This window comes from Poeciliopsis prolifica, unplaced genomic scaffold (assembly GCF_027474105.1).
Source record: "Poeciliopsis prolifica strain line A6 unplaced genomic scaffold, Auburn_PproV2 SCAFFOLD217, whole genome shotgun sequence".
In the NCBI taxonomy this organism is placed as follows: domain Eukaryota; kingdom Metazoa; phylum Chordata; class Actinopteri; order Cyprinodontiformes; family Poeciliidae; genus Poeciliopsis; species Poeciliopsis prolifica.
The window spans coordinates 3,965-30,259 of record NW_026562592.1 but is presented as its reverse complement, the minus strand read 5'-3'; the positions used below and the strand labels follow the sequence as shown (position 1 = coordinate 30,259).

General features: G+C 41.2%; 1 protein-coding gene and 1 pseudogene across 1 annotated transcript; both read right to left on the bottom strand.

Annotated features, from left to right (window-relative positions):
• Positions 1-1,200: 1,200 nt before the first annotated feature.
• Positions 1,201-11,307, bottom strand: LOC129357007 (kinesin heavy chain-like; annotated as a pseudogene).
• Positions 11,308-12,999: 1,692 nt separating this feature from the next.
• Positions 13,000-22,737, bottom strand: LOC129357005 (ribonuclease inhibitor-like). Its single transcript, XM_055026533.1, has 5 exons — positions 22,485-22,737; positions 16,597-16,775; positions 15,566-15,739; positions 13,765-13,917; positions 13,000-13,317 (listed from the first exon to the last, which is right to left on the bottom strand). Exons 2-5 carry the CDS (start codon positions 16,650-16,652, stop codon positions 13,302-13,304), a joined length of 399 nt encoding a protein of 132 aa, XP_054882508.1. The 5' UTR covers positions 16,653-16,775; positions 22,485-22,737; the 3' UTR covers positions 13,000-13,301.
• Between the last annotated feature and the right edge of the window lie 3,558 nt (positions 22,738-26,295).

The window sequence follows — 26,295 nt, the reverse complement described above, 5'->3', positions numbered from 1 at the left end:
TTGTTTTACTGATAAAAAGTGAATAATCTGTTTCTCCTGATCTTATTGTTCCTGACTCACCTCAGGCTCCGCCCCTTCTCACTACAGTACAACAGTATCAGCCCAGCAGGCTGATGAAGCAGAGGAAACCCTGACTTCTAGTTCTAGTTGGTCTCTTGCTGCTCTTGGTCTGGTCCCTCACTAGGAGCCAGTGACTAATAACTTCAGCAAAACACATGAGCTTCTTTTCAGTCAATTATTTCTTAATATTGATGAATCATGCAGATTATTTCACTTATAACACAACATTTACCCAAATTATGAGTGAAACAATCTTCCAATTAAATAAGTAACTAATTCTACTGGCAAAATTGAATAAATTATAGGTAAATCTTTATTATTGCAAACCTTCATTCTGTCCACCAGGAGGCAGAAATGAGTAACAGATGTTTATTTAAGACTCATTTAATCATCAGATAAAAGCTTTACATTTAATAACATTCTAAAAACAGCAGAAATTCTCAGGAAAACATAAAAAACAACAAAAGTTAATAAAAATGAGTCATAGGAGACAAGAAATATGATTAAAAACAGCAGAATAACAATTAAATGATCATAATGTCCATCATATTAATGTTAACCTAAATATCTATTTTCATTTGATTTTATCTCTGATTTGACTAAATGTGTTTAAATTGTCCTTCTTGTGTTTCCATCCAGTTCAAACTGACTTCAGGTTCTTCAGACTTCACACAGTCAGACATTAGAAGCAGAAACTATTGAGCAGGTTTCCTCCTGTTTCTCATCCTCATACAAATATTTACACAACAGTGAAACTTCTCGGCATAGAATGCTAATTAATGAGTGGAATTATTGATTTCCATTTAAACTAATCAAAACTATTGATCACATTGATGAGCTCTAAATAAAAAACTGTCATATTTCAGAATTTTAAAGCTCCAAATCTGGTGGGAAAAGCCTTAAATTCCCAGATGTTGAGGAGCCGTCGGGTCCAATCAGAGTAAAACTTGGTGCTGATCTGCAGGATTCTTCAGAACCGACCCGGTTAGCGGGCCGGAAGCGGCTGCATCTGCAGGGAGTCGTAGGTGTCTCTGGTGACCGAGCTCAGACCCTGAAAGCAGCCCATCAGTTAATCAATCAGCTGATCAGAGCAGATGTTGGACGGGTCGGTCCGGTCCGGTCCGGTCCGGTCGGTACTCACCTGGTAAACCTGCTCGTTCTTCCGCTGACGCTGCAAAAACAAGAGTTTTTAATGCAACCGGTTCCAGAACCTGACAGAACCTCATCGTGTTCAGACGCTCACCTCTCTCCTCACAGGAAGCTCTTTATACGTCGGTTCTGATCGTTTCTGCAGGCCCTGAAACCCAAACAGAACCAGTTAGATAAACATCCAGAGGTCACTGCGGTTCTGTTCTGGACGGTTCGTCTGGTACCGTGTAGGTGGAGTCATCCGGCGCTCGGCGGTTCTGAGAGACACAATGAGAAGAAACAAGATGAAGCATCTGAACAGAACCAGAACCTTCAGAACCGGACATCTGGACTCACCCGTCCTCGCTCCGGGTCGGTCATCAGCGGCTCGTAGGTGTCGCCCGTCGCTCTGCTGAGAGACTGAACACAAAAACACATGAAGACGAATTCAAGAGAAAATCTGAGCTGCGACACGACGAGACGACGGGACTCACAGCGTAGGTTCCATCGTCTGAGCCCTTCGCTTTGGTTCTGAAGAACTGGAACACAGAAGGTCCAGAATAAGTTCTGAAAACTCACAAACCGTCTGAAAGAACGAATTTATAAAAATATGTTTGTGATGACAGTTTGTTATGAAGCTGATCGACTGTGAAATATCGACCTGCAGCAAAAACCACCAATCAGAGCCAGGAGGAGGGGCTTAGTGCTGTCAATCATCCTCATGTATTCACTGCTGAATGTGTTAAAGGCAGAAAAATGACTTAATGTTTCAGGAAAACTGTTTATTGTTTTCCTTTTTCTACCAAACAAACAGGTTTTAATCTCAACCAGCTTTTTATTGAAGGATAGTTTTGATATTTTATTTCACTTGTTTTATTGATTTTAGATATTTAAAATGTTTTCCAGTTCTAGAGCTAAATGGTCATTAAAATGTAAAGTTTACTGATCTGTCTTCTTGATTATGATAATCTTGGTCTTAAATAATAATGTGTTCCTGGTTTGACCCGTCATGGAAACATGTTCTGCCTGGTTCTGCCTGGTTCTGTTGGGTTTGGACCCACCTTCTCCTTGATGAACATGCCGGTCATGATGAGGCCGTAGAGACCCAGAAACCCGTCCAGGTCTGGCTGCAGCTGCTAGAATATGTGTGTGTGTGTGTGTGTGTGTGTGTGTGTGTGTGTGTGTGTGTGTGTGTGTGTGTGTGTGTGGTGTGTGTGTGTGTGTAGAGGGGATGTTGATTTAATGCTTAGGAACATTTTCCATCAGCAACAAACTCAGCAAGATTTAAAGAACAATGGCTACAGAGGAGGAGGAGGAGTCTCTGTGGTTACTAACCAACAGCGGATGAGGAAGAGTGAGGATGGGCACAATGCAGACTCAGCAGATTGTAACGTTTTCCACGTACCGTTCCTCCAGCGGTTCAGTTCAGCCTCCAGCCTCTGGATGGCGCTCTTCAGGCTCTTGTTCTTCTCCTTCTCGTATTTCTTCTTCCACTCCTCTGCGGTCAGCTCCAGGTTCACACACACCGTGTTCTTGATGGTCTTCGCCCTGAACCAGACAAGATGGCCACCATCAGTCCATCACAACATCTGCACATCAGGAGGGTTCAAATGTATTTGGGACAAAATAACTGAAAGCCAAAAAATGACATTTTTAACAAATAAAATCACAAAAATTGTTGTGATTCTTTTAATATACTCAACAATAAACAAAGCATAAATATTTAAATTTAAAAGTAAAATTACTCAGAGGGTTTTTTGTAGAATTTTTTGTAAATTGAAAAAAACTGAAAAAGTATTTATCTACTCTTGCTAATAAAATAAAATGTCCTGGAAGCTTGAATCCAGCAACTAAAAGCAGATTTTAGTTCATAGATGTGAAGTTTTGAGTAAAAGACAATGAGTGCATGTTCTAGATACCATGACAATAGAAGGGAACCAAAAGCTAGAAACAGATGATCACTGTGTGATGCATCTAACATGATTTTCATTTAAAAGTTGTAGTTTTGTCCTGATTTATTTTCTTTTTGTGCTTTGAGTCCCGCACTAAATCAGTCCTCGGGCCGTAAATGGCCGCGTCCCTCACTTTGAACACCTGAGTTAGTTTGCAGAACTGACATCAACTTTCACCTGCACACGACCCAAAGATCTGAAACACTGCAGGCGAACATACATGACATCTGACACGCATGGTGGTGGCAGTATCATGATGTGGAGCTGATTACACTCTCAATTCATTGCAGAGAGAGGACACAATAAAAAAAGGGAGCATCACTTTTAAATTCCCCAACTTTACTTCAAATCAACATCTACAGATGGGGTGTCCAAACTGCGGCCTGAGGGCCATTTGAGGCCCCTGAAATGATATTTGTCGGCTCCAGACAACAAGTCAAGAAGAGCCTCCAGCACAAGCAACAAGAATGCAGCGAATGGTTTCTGGATGGTAAGACAACCACAAAACTCTTGTCTTTTCCAGCAGCCATTGTATCAAACATACTGAAGCTCAGCTTGGGTTGCTAGGTAACTGTTTGCTAATTTGTGACGTTACATTCTGGAGGTTTTTAGTAAACCAAAGAAAACAACAACAAAATAACATTAACATTTAGTTTTTCGCAGCGTTTGGACTGTTCTTAGAAGCAGCCGAGATCCAAAACCTGAATGTGTTTCCTTTAGCTGTCGCTCCAGAGAAGAAGCCAGGAGTACCTCTGTCCAAACATGAGCGTGGACTTGTCTCGGCCTCGTTGTAGACGGACGGCGAGCAGCAGATGATGATGGTGGTGCGGCAGTTTCCTCCCAGGGAGTCCTGCAGGATCCGGGTCATCTTGCTGTCTCTGTACGGCACGTGGGTTTTCTGGGGGAACCGGGATCAGATCAACCATCTCCAACTCGCTCCATCAGAACCTCAGGGAGAACCAACTCACCGTTCCCTCAGCCAGAGCCGAGATGACGTTCCCCAACGCCGACAGAGATTTGTTGATGCACCGCCCCCTCTGCTCCGGTCTTGCTGACCTGTCAAACAATCGGACTTTATGAATCTCACAGCTCAGCAGAGGAATGCGACCTCATTAATCTCAGACTGACCTTCTCGCTGCCGGCCAGATCCACCAGGTAAAGCTTCCCTGACAGTTTCTTCTCCGTTTCCACGTTTTCCTGCTTGATGTTGATCAGAAAGATGCTGTGGCTGCGAGAGCTGTGCTCATTCATGTCTGCAGCAGAAAACAGAAAAATCATTCATTAAAAAAAATATATATCAGTCATAAATCATCTTCTGCTCATTTTATGTAAAGAAAGTCCCTTTTAAATAAGCCAACGCCACATAGGCAATGATGACAGAAGATAAAAAAGTCAATTAAAAGATTGTTTTAATCCATTTTCTGCAGCAGTTGCACATATAATCATTTTACCAGATTGTGTTTTTTGGTGAGAAAAACTCAATTTCCCAAAAGATCGTCTGATTTTACTCCATCCAACAACATAATAAAGATATTTAGTAGGAAAAATAAACCCTAACAGGAAATATTTTACCAGCAAAAATATGTTTTTGAACAAGATTTTTGATATCTTTATGGAAATATAATTTTTAACCAAATATTTTTTTGCAAATGCATTTTAAATGCTCTCGGGCTTACTGCACCCTACTGGCCAACAGTAGGTAGTTCAGGGTTATTTTTGTACTTTTTGATGTGAAATTTCATTTTGCCACAGAAAATCCACAGTATAGCAGCTGAAACTGAGAGAAAATGTGTTATTTGTCTAAATGATATCAATAAAGGCATGCAGCAACAAAACACAGATCAAAAAGTTCATGATTGCAGAATTAGACTTCAGTATAAAACAAAAAATGGTAAATCTGCAGCAGGCACAAAACATGTCTTAGACTTGTTCTACATATTTTCTGTTTTTGTAAAAAGTTATAATTGAATAAATGTGATAAATAATATGTTTACGTACTTGTCACTGCCACGTGCCGATTGGCCTTTCCCTCGTCGATGACGTCCATCACTTCCTCAGGACTGGACACGAAGCGCTCAGTGCAGCCCTGAAACAGAGAGCAGGCCGTTACAGCTGGAACAACATCATTTACAGATAAAAACATCGAAAATATGTTTGTGTCAAACCAGATCTAACCCTCATTGAAGAAGTTGAAACTCGTCTTACTGACCTTCACATAGGGCACTCTGTTCTTGTCTTCATGCAGCGAGGTTCGTCTTCGACACTGAAAGCAAGACAAAGATCTCAAAACTCAGCTGGTGCTAGAATTGAGAAAGATCCTCAGTAAAATGTGGATTCCTGAAGGTCAGAACGTGGAAGTGGGAGAACAGACTCACCGTCCAGCAGGTCTCTGATTTTACCCAGGTAGATTTCAAAATAAGAAACCTGCAGAGAGAACACACAAATTTAGAGTCTGGTCACTGCTTACTGAGAATTTAAACATTTTGTATTTATTATTACTCTAATCATAAATGTAAGGTCTACTAACCTGGTAGTCACGTACGACAAGGGAATCAGTGACTATAAATCTTTATGATCAATTAGCGTATCAGAAACTAGGTTCATCTCAGGAGGAAAAAGTGAAACAAAGAGTTGAACAAAACACATATTTATTACACATTTTGGCAATAACACGAACAGAACAAAATAGTCAATGTTTTCCTCTAGGAGTCCTAAGTCAAGTCAGTCAAGTTCAGGGGTTTCTTTTCCTTTGATTCGGTTTCAGTTCAGTTTTCAGATCTGAATGTCATGTTGTAGCTAACCCTAACCCAATCCCACCCATCTAGTGGAACAGAAGGTTCTTCTTTGGCATCGTAGTGGACACAATGTGAATCTGATCTTGTGGATCCTGGCTCGCTGTTTTTCATGTGTTGTTCCTCAACACACAAAAACCAACAACCTGCATGTAGCATAAATATCTTTCACTATAGTGTTATTATGCAACTCTAAGTCACCTCAGTGAAATTTTATCTCCTCTCCGTGTAGATAAAATTATTTGTACTTGTGATAAATAACTTTTGTCTTTTAACTCAACAAACATCACAAAAATACTATTCACTGAATTTACATCAATATCTTATTTTTTAGCACTCTTAAATTCCATACAGCGAAATAAATTAAATACCTCATCAGTGTCACCATTTCAAAAGAAAAGGTCCAATATTAGCAGAATATTAGCGAGAAACATTTCTAATTCACTTACAAACATCATGTAGAAACATGCATTCTGACCCATAAACAAGTATCGCCGATTGTTTTTTTCCTTTCAACTTTAAACTATAAAATTTCATGACAATCCAACCTTTAATACATAACAGCAAAACATTAGCTTGTGGCTAATCGATAGCTAACGAGCTAATTATAGCACAGAACTCACCGGAGATTCGCAGCAAGGAAAAGAAATAAATTAAATCTCAAAATCTAATTCTACATTAGAGAGATTTAATCTAAAAAATTCTTTAATTTTTAGATTAAATCTAAAAAACATCGACATGACGGCACCAGGTCCAGTTCTGGTTCTGCCCTCTGACCTCTTGGCCTCCTCCGGTCTGTAGGTAGAGATAGGCCAGGTTCTGGAGCCACAGTGATGCTGATCGGTGATACGAACTGGATTCTGATCCGAATCCTGAGACGGATTCAAGCTGCAGCTTCAACATCAGAACCAGATGAAGTTTCTTCTAAAGAACATTTCAGTTTGAGTCTCTGAATGTAGGAACTGATTTCATAAACACAAGAGAGTCAAAGAGAACCGGGTCAGAGAGAACCGGGTCAGAGATAGAACCGGGTCAGAGATAGAACCGGGTCAGAGATTGGTTGTTAATGTTATTTAAATACTTTTATGAATTGATAATCATTTCAGTTTGAGGTGAGTAAAATTTAATTTGCTGCTTTTGAATAACAGTTTATTGTTTCAAAGAGAAAAACAACAGAAGTAAATGTATTATTCAAATGAAAGCTAACAAAGGAACTCGTTTCTATGGCTCTTAATGTGAAGTACTCACCGGAAAAGAATGTAGTTTGTAAACGCTCTAACTTTATCAAGTAGGTGTAGTTATCATCTGGGTCCGCTAGAGGGCAGAAACCGCCCTGCTCTGATATTAATAGTTCAGTTCGCGGCTCTGCAGCTAAAACATCAACATCATTCTGACTGTTTGCAGGATAATTTAACTTTTCATAAATATTTTCCTACCTTCAGACCGGAAGCTCAGCATCTTATCGCCTCAACCAGAGTTTGTTTCAGCTCTGTTGGAGCTGAAGCTCCAGTTTTAAGAACCACAGCTCCTCTGAAGCCGCTGCTAGTCTGTTAGCATCGTTAGCTCCGCTCAGAGTCTCTGCGGGATGTTTTCAACTCTGCGGAGATGCTTCTAGTTCACACTGACAGATAAAAACTGATTTCATGTTAAAATATGAAGAAGATTTAAGAAATAACAGAAACACCAAGAGAGCAACAAGGGCTTCATTAGCGGGAATCTAGCTAACTGCTAACTTAGCCTTCTGGCCCCCTAGTGGACACTAGGGGCCCAGACTGTCCAACGTCTTCAACTACAACAAGAGTAAAGCCAGAGAGCATTTATGTGAATAGCACTTCCTTTGGATTCTTTCAAAATAAAACATTGACCTAAATTCTCCCGTATGTACATTTTAGCTTGTTAGTTTATTATTCTATCAGAAAGCATAAGAGGGGAATTTACTTAGGAGATATAGATGAGTTATCAATATGTTAATAACAAATCTATATATCAGTCCATTAGACCGACCATAATAATATTAATATTTATAATGAAAATGACATAAATGTGATCAACTTAACAAACGTCTGAAACCAGCTGCAGCTCTACAAACTCACCTCTATATTGAAAGCGGGGAATTTCCGCCCTCTCGTGTCCATAGTGGGAACTACAGTACTGATAATGCTGCATTTACTTTAATATCAATTAATGTGGAATTTAGAGAGAAACTAACAGTCTTCCTGAGACATATCCGCAGTTTTCTGACTCATATATTATACTGACACATTTTACTTCACTGGTTGGAGTTATATATGAAATAAAAATAGATGTAAATCATAAAATAAAGCTGCTGTTTTAAACGTTTTTCTAATAAGATTTTTTTTCTAATAAAATCTTGCAGTGACTTTTATTTAACAGTAATGTAAATCTGACTTGATCTGACTTCATAAACTAAAACTTAAAACAAAAATAAACATCAAAATGACTGTAGTTATGATAGTTCACCACCAGAGGGCAGTAAGAACTCAATCAACCATCATAAAACCGATAAACTTTAAACTTTTCACTAAATAGTTTCTAATGACAACAGCTTTATTAACTCAATCCTATGAATAATATCTATATATTTTATACTTGTATGTTATTAGAGACGGAGATAAATTGGTAAAATCATTTAAACACAAAGAGAACAACAACTACTCAGAAAGTAATCATTTCTATGACTCTTGATAAAAATGTAGCTGAAAAACATTACATTTCATTCTGTAAAAAAATATATATATATTAACTGTGGCTAATTTTGAGAATCAAAGTGTCAAAAAGCTACAAATATTAACAAAATCATATTTATTAGTGATAAGCTTAATCAGCTGAGATCAGAGCATCAAGCTGGATAAAATCATCGAAAGGACAATTAATAAAATGGAAAAGCCAATAAATGTTTTGATAAATAAATAAAAAATATCCGCGCACTGTAGCAAACAGATTAACTTTTAATTTGTTTTCTGGAAGAGACTCGCTTTCTACCGCCCTCTTGTGGTCACACATTGTAACCACACACTAAAATCATTTACGCTACTTTAATAATAAATCTATGAGCGATTATTAATTTCCTTAATCCTTTATATAAGTTTAATAATACATTAGTGAGTGATTATCAGTGAACTGAAGTACAGTCGCTGCTGTTCAGCATCAGAGTTTAAATCTGCAGCTGCTGATAATCAGTTTTTTGTAAAACAAGATGCTGCAAGTCAGTTAGCATCGTTAGCTCCGCTCAGAGTCTCTGCGGGATGTTTTCATCTCTGTGGAGCTGCTTCTAGTTCACACTGACAGATAAAACACTGATTTCATGTTACAATAGGAAGAAGATTTGAGAAATAACAACAGAAACACCAAGAGAGCAACAAGGGCTTCATTAGCCGATCGGGAGCGGGAACCAGCTAACTGCTAACTTAGCCTTCTGCCCCCTAGTGGACACAGTATGTAACGACAAACAGAGTAAAGTTAGAGAACTAATATGTGATTAGCACTTCCTTTGGATTCTTTCAAAGTAAAACACAAGGAACTAAATTTCCCCGTAAGTACATTTTAGCTTATTAGTTTATGAATGTATCAGAAAGCATAAGTATGTCATTTTCTTCCGGTATGGTATAAATTACATTATTGGGCTCTGAAGCCAAATTATCGTAATTATTCTGTTTTCCAGAAAAAATAAATATTTCAAAAATATTCTCCTGACAAAACAGAAAACAAAGCATCTTGGCGAACAGACCTGTGAATTATTTAATCAGGAAACATTAATATGTAATTTACTTGATATATAGATGAGTTATCAATATGTAAATAACACATCTATATGTCAAATCAACTATCAGTTCGTTAGACAGACCATAATATTAATATTTATAATGACAACTCGCCTCTATATTCAGAGCGGGGTATTTCCGCCCTCTGGTGGCCATAGTGGGAACTACAGTCCTGATAATGCTGCAGTAGTTACGTTTAATATCCACTTAATGTGGAGTTTTGAGAAAAACTAACAGTCTTCCTGAGTCCTATCCACAGTTTACTAACTCAAATATTATTCTGACATATTTAAATTCGGTGTTTGGAATCTCTGCGGGATGTTTTCATCTCTGTGGAGCTGCTTCTAGTTCACACTGAAAATCCAAACATTAAACATGAAAAAACCTTACGGGGAATAATTAAATGTGAAAAATTGATACAGTTTAAAATATTACGAGTGGTTGGATTCAATGAAAATTTGTTGCCGAGTCTGCAATTAATTTTTCGCAATCAATCAGAAAACCATGACTGAGTTAATCTGTGAATTGATGTATCACACACATTAATGTTATTTAAATACTTTTATCTGTCTGAAGAAATAAGAAAATTACATGTGGAAAAAACCTCAGCGGAGTTTAATTTGCTGCTTTTGTGTATGGTTTTGTTGTTTAATAAAAGTTAAATATATTATTTCAAATAAAAGCAAACAGTAAAATGACCCGTTTCTATCGATCTTAATGTGAAAGAACAAGCCGGAAGTGAATGTGCAACGTTAACTCTCTAACTTTATGACGTGGCTGTAGTTACTATCTAGATCCACTAGAGGGCAAATACCGCCCTAAACTGATATTAATAGTTTAGGAGCCACAGCTCCTCTGAAGCTCCTGCTGGTCTGGTAGCATCGTTAGCTCCTCTCAAAGTCTGCGATCTGGTTCATCTCTGTGAAGCTGCTTCTTCTTCACAAACAAAACATTGATTTTATGTTAAAATATGAAACAGATTTAAGAAATAACAGTAGAAACACCAAGAGAGCAACAAGAGATTCATTAGCTGATCAGGAGCGGGAAAGTAGCTAACTACTAACTTAGCCTTTTGCCCCCTAGTGGACACAGTGTGTAACGACAGCAAGAGTAAAGCTAGAGAGCAGATATGTGAAAAGCACTTCCTCTGGGTTCTTTCAAAGTAAAACACAAGGAACTATATTCTCCTGAAAGTACATTTTAGCTTGGAAGTTTATTATATTGTAAGAAAGCTTAATTGTGCAATTTTCTTACGATATTATTATTATTATATAATTGGGCCAAATTATAGTAATTATTCTGTTTTCCAGAAATAATTATTTCTTAAAAATTCTCCTGACTAAACCGGAAACTCAGCATCTTGGCAAACAAACCTGTTATTGTATTAATATGTACCTTATTTGGTAGATATAGAGTTATTTGTATGTAAATAACACATCTATATATTAAAGTCCATTAGACAGACCACAATATCAATATTTATAATGAGAAAGATATAAACGTGATCAACTTAACAGAAGTCAGAAACCAGCTGCAGCTCTACAAACTCACCTCTATGTTGAGAGCGGGATATTTCCGCCCTCTGGTGGCCATCGTGGGAACTAAAGTCTTGATAATGCTGCATTATTTACATTTAATGTGGAGTTTAGATAAAAACGAAGTTTTCCTCAGTCATATTGACAGTTTACTAACTCAAATATTATTCTGATATATTATAATTCATTGTTTGGAGTTATATGTAATGAAGACAGATTTAAAAAGAAACTAAAGCTGCTGTGTTAAACTCTTTACAGAGTTTAGGACAAAAAATTTGATCATGTCAGAAAACGGCCACATGACCATGATAGCGATTGAGTATGCAGATCAATCAAAACCCAAATTAACGAAAGGTTTTCATCACGGGAAAATTGGACAGATAAAGTTCTCTGAGCCACAAAGAAATCCCACAAAACAATGTGGCACATCCAGTTCACTTCAGAACAATACGCTTTTATTGCTTGTTGTTGTTGAGCTTTCTTGCAGATTCGTGATTTTTCTGATCAGACTGAATAAAATCCTGCAGTGACTCTTATTTAATGACAGTAATGTAAGCTGACTTGATCTGACTTTAAAATTAAAACAAAGAGAAACATCTGGTTGAACAATTTCTATTGATGATGTAAATAATGAATAAATCCAGAACGACGGCAGGATGACCGATGGAGAATGTCCTGATATGTGAGGAAAATTAACTGTTTCATCTCATGAACATATAAACTTTTATCCAAGCATCATCAGAGGTGGAGTCGCTCGTCCCGTCTGTATCAGCACTGAATTTTCCTGCGTACCTGAACACATCTTCAGTAAAACCAGCCTCACTGAAGCCAATAGACCAGAGCTACGTTGCAGGAAAACTCTGAAGCTTCTTGCTGGTTTTAGCCTCTAAACTGAGACGCGCTCTCATAAGGAGTGAAATGTTGCACTAGGTGCAGGAGATGACCTTTAACCCCTGGTCCCAGGTTTTAGGCGGTGTTGAGGTGAAGAGCGAGGCTCCTGATCTGCTGTGAGTGACGTGACGCTCGGTGGAAGTTCTGCATCCTGTTGCAGCTTCATGTTGGAGACGTGAGGTTTTGCTTCTCCTGTCAGGGATTTGATGGGAAACGAGTCACAACATTCAGATGATTTCGTCACTTTGACGATGCAAACTCTGGTTCCTCAGTGTTTGGTCTGTCAGAACGCTGGCTCAGGTTTCTCCTCTAGTTTTTCTTTAAACTTGTTCCACTTTAAATCCACACAAATAAACCACAGAAAGTTATTTTCTCATCTTCTGATGCAAATTTGCATCCATCAACAAAAGCTGGAAAATAAAACTTCTCCTTGAACAACAGCTGTGCAAACTGATCCCATCACATCTGTGAGCAACATGGAGTCGATCTCTGTTTCACCTTTGACCTTTTCTTCCTTCTTGTTGCATCAGAAACTTAAAGTGAATAAGACGGTTTGAGTGAAACCAGGTTTCAGGTGGACTGAAGTCGTCTTCACTGTGAACTTCATCAACTTTCTGCTTCACAACAAAACCTTTCAAATCCAAACACACATCCAAGCAGCCGAGTCCAAATGATCCACGTTCAAATATTGTTTCTTTTCTCTGCAGGATCTGGTCAGGACGTCTGGATCTCAAGTGGATTTAATGCCACAGATCCAGAGGAAGTTTTACTGTTTGGCTCTGAATCTATAGAGCTGCTATCATGTCTGATTTTAGATCAACTTTTTCACCTCAACAGAATAAAATGACATTTTGTCCCATTAACAAACTCTTTAAAGCTTTTTAATGAAATTTATGCTTCATGTTTTTGCTCAATTCAACTTTTCTAACAAACTCAGAGTATTTTTCTCTCTTTTGTTCCTGCAGATCATCAAACAGATCAGATGAAAAATAAAACTGAAAATCTTCAAACAATCGACGTCTAGAAAATATTTGAAATGGAAAATGTTCTGAGGTCAGAGGTCATCATCTTGATCCAGAGTCTCTTTAGACTCAAACTGCTGCAGCTTCAACCTCTGAGGATCAGCAGGACACAGAGACGTTCTCTACTTTATAGAGATCATCAATATGTCTCCCACCTGCAGAGAGAAGAAGGAAGGAGAGCAGATCAGTGAGTGTTTCCAGTAGCAGTCAGTGACGCAGCACATCCAGTAGATGGTTTCCAGTCAGACTGATCTCAGAGCTGTGACCAAGATGAACCTGATCAGTTGTTTCCTGTTGAACTGAGAGAACAAGCAGGTCTGAGATCAGATCTGCTGCTGTTTGATGAATGAGGACCACTGTCTCTAGACATGTTGGACGCTGGAGTCCAGCTGGACGTCCTGGAGACATGGACACAGCAACAACACAGCAAGCTGCTGCCTCTCTGATTGGCTGATTGCTGTGTCCAATCAGGAAGCCTGAACCATTCTCCTCCCACTGAGAAGCTGCAGCTTTACTGGGAACACTGGATCTTTGCTTTGATGCTGACTGGGTTTAGTTCAATATGCTGACAGCAGCTGGACTCACTGCAAACATTTACTTACCATAAAGTCTCTACAAGATCCTTCAGCTGCTGAACATCTGATTCCTTCAGGCTGTTCCATCCCAGGTCCAGTCTTGTCAGACGGGTCGGGTTGGACTTCAGAGCTGAGACCAAATAATCACAGCTGATCTTTGACAAACTGCATCTCATCAACCTGAATAAAGAATAAAAGATGTGAACCAACAGGATGCAGGTTAACCAGTCCAACAGAACCAGTTAAAGATTCTCATGAATATTAATGCCAACAAGCTGCTGCTCCAATAAAGACCTGCTGACTTCAGAACCAGAACCAGAACCAGAACCTGGTACTGGGTCATGATGTGTTGGAGGATTTTAGTCAGTAAAATCATTCCAGGTTCTGATCAAAGTGTTGAAGCATCAATCATTGATTATTGATTTGTTCCTGTCAGATTCCAGGAATTCACTTTTCTAGACTGGATGACCTTTGACCTGCTTGACCTGAGGGGGATTTCTACACACTGGGTCCGAATGCTGTCCTGTTCTGACCTCAGATCAGCAGGTCCAACTCAGTTACCAGAGAAACTAAATTTAAACTCTGGATCCAGGAACAAACTCAGAAAATATTGATTAGATCAGAAGAAATGAACTTTGATTGATGATCAATTATATAGAATTATTCACAGAAATATCAATAATTATATCATTAAAATACCTCAATGTCTCCAGTCTGCAGCCTTCATCTGTAGAAAACCACAGAGATCCTTCAGTCCAGAATCCCAGGTTGGTTCTGATCAGGCCCAGTTCTGTCAGATGGGTCGGGTTGGACTTCAGAGCTGAGAACAGAGACGTCCAGCTGGTCTCTGATGAACTGCAGTAATTCAATCTGAATAAAGAATAAAAGATGTGAACCAACAGGATGCAGTTAAAACTGAAATATGAAAAATAATAAAATGTATAAATTAATTTCCTGAATGTAAAAGAAACATGATGAACTGATTCTAACATCTGATCCAGTCAAACTGGTTTAAAGAGTCCAACCAGCAGAACCAGAACATTTGATCAACAAAGAAACTCAAAGTTTGTCTCAAAGTTTCTGAGGATCTTAAACTCAGTGATGTTTTTCTCTCCATGTTTTCCTTCCAGGCTCTGGATTCTCCGACTGCTCTGTCCATCATTGATCTGCTGATATTTTATGGCTCCAGTTTTTCTTCATTAATCTATTAATGATGTTTTCTTGCTGCTTGTATTTGACTGCAGCTCATTGCTCAGTATGACAGATGGAAACGGGTTGATTTCAATCCTTTTATCATATCATCACATTCTGAAAGTTGATCATTTTGCTGATTCAGTTTCTGAACCATCAACTAGAAAATATTGATCCTTTTCTCTGTGAGGTCATTGTGGGTCATTTGGTTCTGGTTCTGAATCGTTCATCAGAGACGCTGCAGAAATGGGAATATTGATCAGGATATCAGATCTTAATCTGGTCTAGTTAAAGCACTGCAACACCTGGACTCTGTGAACCTGGACTGGGATCATCATCAACTAATAGCAGGAGATTTAAAACTAATGTGGGATTTATGGATCTTCAATAAAGGGAGATTTCATGTTGACCTTTGACCTGCTTGACCTGAGGGGGATTTCTACACTGGGGTCCGAATGCTGTCCTGTTCTGACCTCAGATCAGCAGGTCCAACTCAGTACACAGAGAAACTAAATTAAACTCTGGATCCAGGAACAAACTCAGAAAATATTGATTAGATCAGAAGAAATGAACTTTGATTGATGATCAATTATATAGAATTATTCACAGAAATATCAATAATTATATCATTAAATACCTCAATGTCTCCAGTCTGCAGCCTTCAGTCTGTAGAAAACCACAGAGATCCTTCAGTCCAGAACCTTCCAGGTTGGTTCTGGTCAGGTCCAGTTCTGTCAGACGGGTCGGGTTGGACTTCAGAGCTGAGAACAGAGACGTCCAGCTGGTCTCTGATAAACTGCAGCTCCACAATCTGAATAAAGAATAAAAGATGTGAACCTACAGGATGCAGTTAAAACTGAAATATGAACAAATCAATAATAAAATGTATAAATTAATTTCCCTGAATGTAAAGAAACATGATGAACTGATTCTAACATCTGATCCAGTCAAACTGGTTTAAAGAGTCCAAACCAGCAGAACCAGAACATTTGATCAACAAAGAAACTCAAAGTTTTCTATCAGTCTGGATGAGTTGAGCTATTTCTGCTGGTTCCTGATCATCAGACCCGACTTGGTAACTGGATCAGAACCAGTCAGGTTCTTCATTAATGGCCTTTGGGTTCCTATTAAAGCTGCTGAAAGCCAATGGAGGCCATTATTTCCTCAGGAGACGGTTCCTCTCTGACCCGGCCCAACAGAACCACAGCCTCAGGACAAAGCTGAGGAACCTGCTGCTGCTGCAACCTCACTTTCATTCATTGCATCTAGATTTGCTTTTCTACAATCAGTGGTTTCTTAGACGTTCATTAATGAGGATTTGAACTCGTCAGTGTTCTGGAGGATCAACATTTCATTCTGATGTAAAGAATCAGAAATAAAAGCATCTGAATCTTTACCAAACTGAAACATCTCCATCATTCATTCACAGCATTTCAATTATTTTACTCATTTTGTTCATCAAAAACATTTTAAAGTGAAAAACTGAAAAACAAAGTTCAATAATCTCAAAGTATGAAATAAGAAAATAATTAATAAGGTCAAAAGTTTTAGAGATTTTATTCTGATGATTAAACGGTTGTTTTAAATAATATATATTAACATTAAATTGATTAACTATTGATTAAAGAATCAATAAATGATTTTATTGAATAAATAGAGAAAACAAACCTCAGAATCTTCACTTTACTGACTGAATTCTCCAGGATCTCAACCAGATGCTTCATATCAGATTCTCCACCATAACTTATTTTGATCTGATTTATTTCCAGTTCAGTCAGATTGGGTTGGACTTCAGAGCCGAGGCCAAAACTTCACATTCAGCCTTTAGGAGCGAACAGTCACCAAGTCTGTGATTAGAGAAGAAATAAATTCAGTTCTGATGAAATCAATCTGGATCATAAACAGACTAAAATATGATAACAGTGATGTCATCATCTGATCATCATCTGATCATCATCTGATCATCATCTGATCAAAATCTGATCAATATCTACTGAGTTTAACCACAGAGAATCTGTGCAGTTCCTGGTTCTGGTCCAGGTTTTGGTTCTGGTCCAGGTTCTGGTTCTGGTCCAGGTTCTGGTTCTGGTTCTGGTTCAGGTTCTGGTTCTGGTCCAGGTTCAGGTTCTGGTTCTGGTCCAGGTTCAGGTTCTGGTTCTGGTTCTGGTCCAGGTTCTGGTTCTGGTTCTGGTCCAGGTTCTGGTTCCGGTTCAGGTTCTGGTTCTGGTTCTGGTCCAGATTCTGGTTCTGGTTCTGGTTCTGGTCCAGGTTCTGGTTCTGGTCCAGGTTCTTCTGGTTCTGGTTCTGGTCCAGGTTCTGGTTCTGGTCCAGGTTCTGGTTCTGGTTCTGGTCCAGGTTCTGGTTCTGGTCCAGGTTCAGGTTCTGGTTCTGGTCCAGGCTTCATGTCCTCAGACCTTCAGCTGCAGTCAGATGTTGAAGATCTTCTATCATCAGTGAAGGAAAGTTCAGTTTCTCTGCAGCAGCTGATGAAGAGGCTGACTGAGCTGAATGAAGGAAACGACTGAGATGATGGAGAGGAGGAGGAACTGCTCACAGCTCTGACTTGGACTAGACCGTTTAGATCAAGCAGGAAGTGAGTTCTAAATGAAGTGAGCAGAACAGGAAGTCCAGCTGCTGTGGACCTCTGCATCTCTGGGTTTGTTGAGCCACTATCTGCTGCATCATCATGAATAATAGTAATATATTGTATAGAAACATGTTTCCCAGCAGCAGGTTATTAAATGCTGCCACAGAGGAAACTGGGAGCAGAACAAACACATGATGCTCCAGTTCTGTCTCCGTTCATCTGCTGGATTTGATGCTTTAACAAAGTAGAAATGGACAGTCGTCAACCTGCTGCAGCTAAAAGCTTCACGTTGTTCTGGTCGTCCTGCAGAGCAGCAGCAGCGCCGGTCCTGCTGCTCCTTCCGGTCTGAACCGTCTGGACTGGGTCAGAACCGGGTCCAGGTGACCCAGGATCTGCAGATGATCCTCATTAATATGGCTGCACACATTGAGATGAGACAGACTGATAAACTCTCAGTCCATCAGTCTGATCTACTATAGTGATGATATGGATCATGGTGGACAGAACCAGAACAGTGTTTGGGTCCATTTTTCATGATGAAGCAGTGAAATTTCTCCAGTAACTAGAAGATGTTGGGATCCATTTTCTGCTGCATGGATCATAGAGAATCTCCTGATTCAATGTGTTGACAGTAAGTAATGATTATTAGGAACATTTTGGACTCAAAGTATCAGATATTGATATGAAACTGGAACTTTCACTAAAATCATTTTCTGGTCTCCAGCAAAAATAAAACATTTCAGACAGCAGAGGCGGAGACAGAGGGGTGGCAGGGATTGCATTTGCCACCCCCAACAGAGGCCTTGCCACCCCTACTGCCACCCCACTGGAAATGGTCATTTTAAAAATATACTTATGAGATCGGCAAAGACCCGGGCCGGACCCGAGCCAGACCAGCGCAAGACCAGGGACAGACCCGGGCCAGGAAAGGGCCGGATCCGGGCCAGACCAGGGCCTGGAAAGGGCCGGATCCAGGCCGGACCAGCGCCGGACCAGCGCCGGACCAGCGCCGGACCAGCGCCAGACCAGGGCCGGACCAGGGCCAGCCCAGGGCCAGATCCGGGCCGGACAAGCGCAAGACCAGGGATAGACCCTGGCCAGGAAGGGCCGGACTCGGGCCGGACTCGGGCCGAACCTGGGCCGGATCCGGGCCGGACCAGGCCGGGCCACGGCAAAACCAGGGCCAGGAAAGGGCCGGATCCGGGCCGGACCCGGGCCAGACCAGCGCAAGACCAGGGACAGACCCGGGCCAGGAAAGGGCCGGATCCGGGCCAGACCAGGGCCTGGAAAGGGCTGGATCCGGGCCGGACCCGGGCCAGACCAGGTCCGGACCCGGGCCAGACCAGGGCCAGATCCGGGCCGGACCAGCGCAAGACCAGGGATAGACCCGGGGCAGGAAAGGGCCGGACTCGTGCCGAACCTGGCCGGATCCGGGCCGGACCAGGGCCGGGCCACGGCAAAACCAGGGCCAGGAAAGGGCCGGATCCGGGCCGGACCCGGGCCAGACCAGCGCAAGACCAGGGCCAGACCAGGGCCGGACCCGGGCCGGATCAGGGCCGGACCAGGGCCAGGCCACGGCCAGACCAGGACCGGACCCGGGCCAGACCAGGGCCGGACCAGGGCCAGGCCAGGGCCAGATCCGGGCCGGACAAGCGCAAGACCAGGGATAGACCCGGGCCAGGAAAGGGCCGGACTCGGGCCGAACCTGGGCGGGATCCGGGCCGGACCAGGGCCGGGCCATGGCAAAACCAGGGCCAGGAAAGGGCCGGATCCGGGCCGGACCCGAGTCAGACCAGCGCAAGACCAGGGACAGACCCGGGCCAGGAAAGGGCCGGATCCGGGCCAGACCAGGGCCTGGAAAGGGCCGGATCTGGGCCGGACCCGGGCCGGACCAGCGCCGGACCAGCGCCAGACCAGGACCGGACCCGGGCCAGACCAGGGCCGGACCAGGGCCAGCCCAGGGCCAGATCCGGGCCGGACCAGCGCAAGACCAGGGATAGACCCAGGCCAGGAAAGGGCCGGACTCGGGCCGAACCTGGGCCGGATCCGGGCCGGACCAGGGCCGGGCCACGGCAAAACCAGGGCCAGGAAAGGGCCGGATCCTGGCCGGACCCGAGCCAGACCAGCGCAAGACCAGGGACAGACCCGGGCCAGGAAAGGGCCGTATCCGGGCCAGACCAGGGCCGGATCTGGGCCAGACCAGGGCCTGGAAAGGGCCGGACCCTTTTGGGTCATGAACCAAAGAAACCCTGTGGAGAATCAACAATAATTATAGTTTATTAATGACACTAAATTTAACAGATTTCAGGAAAAACGACTCAAAGATGATTTGAACCAGAACAACACAGAGGATTTTTCTCCCTGGATTTTATGGGACGAAGCAAAAACTTTAATTATCTGGTTCTCTAACGAGAAAGAGAGAAATGTTTAAAAGATTAGAAAACTAAAATCTCTACAAATACAACGTATGGAAAATAATAATAATAACAAATCAGAGAAACAAGGAGAAACTGTTTCTATGAAACCAGATGGAGGAAAAGGATAAATTTATTCAACTCAACTATTATGGAAATAGATCAAAGCAAAGAAACTGATAGCAAACTAATAGATTTATCAATAAATTAAAATCCAACAGATAAAGACACCGATCTCTAAAACACATGAGAATCTGTTGAATGATCCTCCACTCAGTTCTGCTCTCAGCCTCATGCAGTTTTTGCTGCTGCTCTGGATTCACCATCGATAGGAACAGATCAAAATCATCCACTAACAACTAATCACTGATCAATAAAGTCATTAAAGACTGAAAGGGAATCAGACGGCAGGTGAGGAGGCGACCCGGCAGAGCGGCTGCTGAAGGATTGATTTGATCAGAACTTTGTGGAGGAAACGTCGCCATCTTGGATCAGAGCAGAGATGTCAGTGATTCCTAAACCTGGTAAAGATGAAACTGGATGTGGTTCATAAACCAACATCAGTTTGAAACATTGATTACAGGATCACTGCAGCAACACTGGATGAATATTATAATCCCAGGAATTACAGACACAGATCAGATTTAATCTGGTTTTATCATCAACATTCAAACCCATGACAACGTGGGCTCCTGACCTCACAGGTCAAAGGTTAAACAGAATCAATAAAGTCATTTAGATGCTGAAAAGGCTTTTGATTCAATGTGTTGGAAATATCTTTATTGAGCTCTGGACAGATTTGGCTTTAATAATCAGATTATAGGTTGTTTCAGTCTGTATGAATCACATTCTGCCAGGATTAAGATTAATGTGGATTATCAGATTCAGGAAAGGGTCTGTGGCCGAGGCTGAACCCTCATCGCCACGTTGCTGCTTTTATTGATCCATCAGAGAACAACAACATTATGGGAGGAACTATTAAGTAACAAGACCAGACGATGAGCTGCTAACGCTAACTGCTAACGCTAACTGCTAACGCTAACTGACCCAGAGTTAGCCGACCTGATAGCACAGGATGCTACGTCAACGATGGATTATAGTCAGAATGGTTGATTTCTGGTCCATAATCAATGATCAATCAGCAAACAATCATCCAATTCTAGTCAGAACCAAAGTTGAAAATGTGTCAACGAATCATTTGAGGTTGAAATTGATGAATCAAACGTCGATAACTCATCAATATCTGTTATCGGCAGATATTGATCGAGTCAATATCTGATCTATATTAAATCAATAAATGCTTTCCCAACTCCCTCTTCAGTACTTTGGTTCTTGGTTTGGTGAAACTGAACTGGATCTTTATCAGCATTTGGACATTTTTAATGAATTTAATCAACTTATTTTTCAGTGTTTGTGATTAATGGAGGATTGAACCAGTTATTGATTAACTTTAACCCCTGTATATATTGTCAATAATTGTTCCAACTGCAGTTCAAATCACCTTTTGCTCTATTTTTCTGTCTCTGGTGTTAAATCAATCCTGATTTGATCTTTAGGTTTTCTGATAAACACTTTATTTAAAAAATTGACTCATTTTTACCACGAGCTGCAGCATCATAAGTGCTGCAGCATAGTGCAGCATCATAAATGCTGCAGCTTGATAGCTAAAAGTAACTGTATGTGTCGACTAGCATAAGATAAATATTCATGAATATTCCTCATTAACTTAGCAGTGAGTGTACATCAATCAATCAGATTGATTGATTGATTGATTGATTGAGTGTACATGGGGAACCGAACGCTTTGTGTTTGTTCTCAGACCTGTAACCAGTTCCCTACTTAATATTTCTGCTTGTTACAAAACGTCTCTCTTGCTCTGCAGAACCTGGTTTCTTTAGCAGAATGCTCTCAGAGTCAAGATAAGCAACCAGCAGCTTCTGCATGCTGAGTTTTTAAATTAACACCACAAAGGAGCAGCAGACACGAACAGACAGTCAGTTTGACACAAACTTATTTTAATCTCATCAGAGAACATGTGAAATTTCCTCCCCAGAATGTTTTAATGTTTTCCTGGGCGAATAACATGCAACACTGATGATGATGATGATGATGATGATCAGAACATTCACATTAGACTGGAAGGAAATAATTAAGGAAATTCATCCAGTGGAGAGACTGACTGTCATGAAGACTTTCTGCTGATCAATAAAAATATTGGAAGAGAGAAACCTGAACCTGGAACCAACTGGAGGATCAATGTAATCATCTAGTTTTATTGTGAAAGTTCTCACTTTGGGTTTTATTGTTTTATTATTTAATTGTCTTTGTTCAACAAGATACTTTGCAGCTTTTGTTAGTGGAGGTTTGAATGTTCAAAGTATTTATATTTCTGAAACTGTAAAAACAACAAAATATAAAGTTTATGAAAAATAATCCAGAGGATGAAGGAAGTAGATAAAGAGCAAAAACATCCAGAATCAACTTGAAGACAGAAGAAGAAACAGGAGGACAATAGAGCTGAATCAGCATCACACAATGAAAACATCTGGACTCACCGAGCCTTTCTGCAGTTCCTCACAGCTGGAACCAGTCTCAGTCGTCCATCATATGATGTGTTGTACTTCTCCAGGTCCAACTCATCCAGAACCTCTGACATCTGCAGCATGAAGGCCAGAGCTGAACAGTCAGTCACTGAGAGCTCCTTCCCTGAATCCAGCAGCCGTTGGATCTCCTGATAAAATGAGACGTCGTTCATCTCCACCAGACAGTAGAAGATGTTGATGCTTCTGTCAGGAGAGATTCTATCAGTGTTCATCTCTTCAGGTTGGTGATGATTCTCTGGATGGTTTCTGGACTGGTCTCTGTCTGACCCAGCAGATCTTCTAAGACTCTCTGGTTGGACTCCACAGTGAGACCATGAAGGAAGCGGACAAACAGGTCCAGGTGGCCATTTTTACTGCGGAGGGATTTCTCCATGACTTTCTTCATGAACTCATCTAGAGATGTTTCTCTGTATTCGTCTCCCAGGAACGTCTTGATCTCCTCTGACTTCCTGCTGGTGAAGCAGTGGAGCATGTAGACTGCAGCCAGAAACTCCTGGATGCTCAGATGAACAAAGGAGTAGACGGAGACGTCGCGTGTCCCTCTCTCTCTTTTAAACATCTCAGTGAAAACTCCTGAGAACAACGCAGCATCTTGGATGTTGATGCCGCCGTTTGAGCTCTTTGTCATAGAAGATCAGGTTTCCCTTCAGCAGCTGATCAAAAGCCAGTTTTCCTAGAGACTCAATCAGCTTCCTGTTCTCTGGACTCCAGATAGATTTGCTCTTTTTCCTCCATCATATTTTTCCTCCTTGATGTTGAGTTGAACCAGCAGGAACTCTATGTACATCTCAGTCAGAGTCTTGGGTAGTTTCTCTCTCTCTCTGGTCTTCATCACATCCTCCAGAACGTTAGCAGTGATCCAGCAGAAGACGGGGATGTGACACATGATGTGGAGACTTTTGGATTTCTGGATGTGGGAGATGATCCTGCTGGCCTTCTCTCCATCATCTCTGAATCTCTTCCTGAAGTATTCCTCCTTCTGGGGGTCAGTGAACCCTCTGACCTCTGTCACCATGTCAACACACTGAGCAGGGATCTGATTGGCTGCTGCAGGTCGTGTGGTTATCCAGAGGAGAGCAGAGGGAAGCAGTTCCTTCCTGATGAGGTTTGTCAGCAGAACATCCACTGAGCTGGACTCTGTAACATCAGTCAGGATCAGATTGTTCTTGAAATCCAGATTAAATCGACTTTCATCCAGATCAAAGATGAACAGAACCTGGAACGATTCAAAGTTTCTGATTCCTTTGGTTTTAGTGAATCGTTCATGAATCAGTTCTAATAAGCTGAACTTTTTCTCTCTCAGTAAATTCAGTTCTCTGAAGGTGAATGGAAATATAAAATCAATGTTCTGGTTGGTTTTGCCTTCAGCCCAGTCCAGAGTGAACTTCTGTGTTAACAGTGTTTTCCCAATGCCAGCCACGCCCATGGTCATCACTGTTCTGATTGGTTGATCTCCTCCAGGTGGGACTTTAAAGATGTCTTCTCTTCTGACTGTTTCTTGTTTCCTGGATGCTGTTTCAATCTGTCTGACCTCATGTTCCTGGTTGACCTCTCTAGTTGACCCCTCTGTGATGTAGAGCTCAGTGTCGATCTGGTTCAGATCGGTTTTATTTCCAGTTCAGCGACGCCTTCAGAGAGACTTGGATCATCGTCTTCAGAGACGCTTTAAGGTCAGGCTGATACAGACCAACAATATCTGAAAAAAGAAAGAAAATAAACTAAATAAAAACGATTTGCTGGACTAATAAAGTGGCCAGTTTGGTTCTTCTCCATAAATTTTTATGAAGAAAACATATTTCAATAATTAGATTAAACTCAAAAATTACTCCAATGTCAGTCTCAGGGCCGGCCCAAGGCATAAGCAGCTGCTAAGGGCCCCAGGGCCACCAACGGGCCCCTCAGTGGAGCTGAAATATATAAAAAAATTCCCTTCTCACCCACCGCGGGTGGTTCTTATCCTCTGAGCTCAGGTCCTCTACCAGAGGCCTGGGAGCTTGAGGGTTCTGCAGAATCTTGGCTGTGCCAAGGACTGCACATTTCTGGACTGAGATGTCTGATGTTGTTCCTGGGATCTGTTGTACCATTGATCCAGTTTGGGGATTACTGCCCCGAGGGCCCCGATGACCACAGGCACCACTGTGGTCTTCACCTTCCAGGCCCTCTCCAGTTCTTCCCTGAGGCCCTGGTATTTCTGGTAGTTGATGATATTCTTTTTCCAAATATTTTTGTGGGCACTATTGGCCCTTATTCCAAAATAGCCTGACAGGAGAGACAGCAAGGAGAGAGGGGAAGACATGAAGCAAATGTCGCCTGGTCTGGGAATCGAACTCGTGACCGCCGCGTCGAGTACGAAGGCCTCCAAACGTGGGTTGTGCTAAACCCCAACGTCACCACAGTGCAGCCATATTCCTGTTTTTAATCAGGATTTCTGTCATCACAACAACAAAAACACACAATTTGATCATAAAGTGATTTGTTTTCACAACATATTTGGTAAATTATGTAAAAATCATTTTATGGTAGAAAATAAAAATAAATGTTCTTGGGACCCCTGGTGGCCGCGGTGGTATCGCACCCTTTGCCAGTAACATGAGCTGCTGAGCTTTGAGCATCAAGACGTCCAAAGCTCTGATCAGAAGATAAGTTGGCAAAATAATGTCTCAAAAAAGAACTTATCATTCAGGGAGAATAGAAAGAAGCCAAGATAAAGGTTTGTTTTAATGTGTCTTGGTAATGTAATGTTTATAAAAGAGATTTGTGAAGCTGCTGATAGATTATTAACTTTATTGAGATCTTGAACGATTCAGTTCAACAGCCAAACATTTAAGCTGCGTCTTTGTGTGAAACTGAGTTTTAACTTGAAATGAGTCGATTCTCCTGCTGGACTCTGAACATTTCTCAGGTTTTTTGGTTCAAAACGTTGTTTGATTACGTTTGATAAGAATAATTTAAACTTCTCAATGTTTGACATCCAGCAAAATGTTTCCCGTCAGGCTGCATGGCTGCTGCATCAATACATCACTGAGCTGCTCTAAGCTGCAGCTGGTGGTTTGTTGTTTGCTGCTGATCATTTTGTGGCTAAAACAAACATTATTTTACATCAACTTCTAAGTTCTGTGAATTTCTGTTAAATAATTTGAAGGCTCAGAATCAACCCGGTACTGGTACCGGTCCATATTGTCAGGAGAGAGAGACTCACCTGGTGTAAATTATATTCTTTAGCTTTTGGAGTTATGCTTCAGAGAAATTAATTTAATCAAAGAAAGTCATGAATATGTGTGTATTGCTGCACCGATTGCAGTTTTTGGCTGATTACTGATCTTTAAAAAACCTGATCGCTAATTTTATACCAATTTTCTTTGTCTGAAATGTTGCTAAATATAGGAATAAAGTCAGTGAGTTGGCAACAGTGAGATGAATATTGTTAACTGTTAACATTCAGACATGACCTGGTGGGCCGGTCAGTCAGTCAAACGTCTCACTGCAGAGCAGAAGAAGACAGAGGCTGATTTTTAAACCTTCGCTGATGAAAATGAGATCAGGGGATGAGATGGGCTTCATTTCTAAATATTAGCAGATCACGATCCCCAAAATGAAGGAAATCAGCTCCCAGAAATCGACTGGCTGATAAATATATTCTATATTCTACATGCAGAGGATGTAATGCAACAGAACCATCAGAGATGCAATAAATCTATAGCAGGTGTGGAAGTGATCTAATATTCTAACTGTTGATTGCAGCCGGTCCACATTGTTAGCAGAA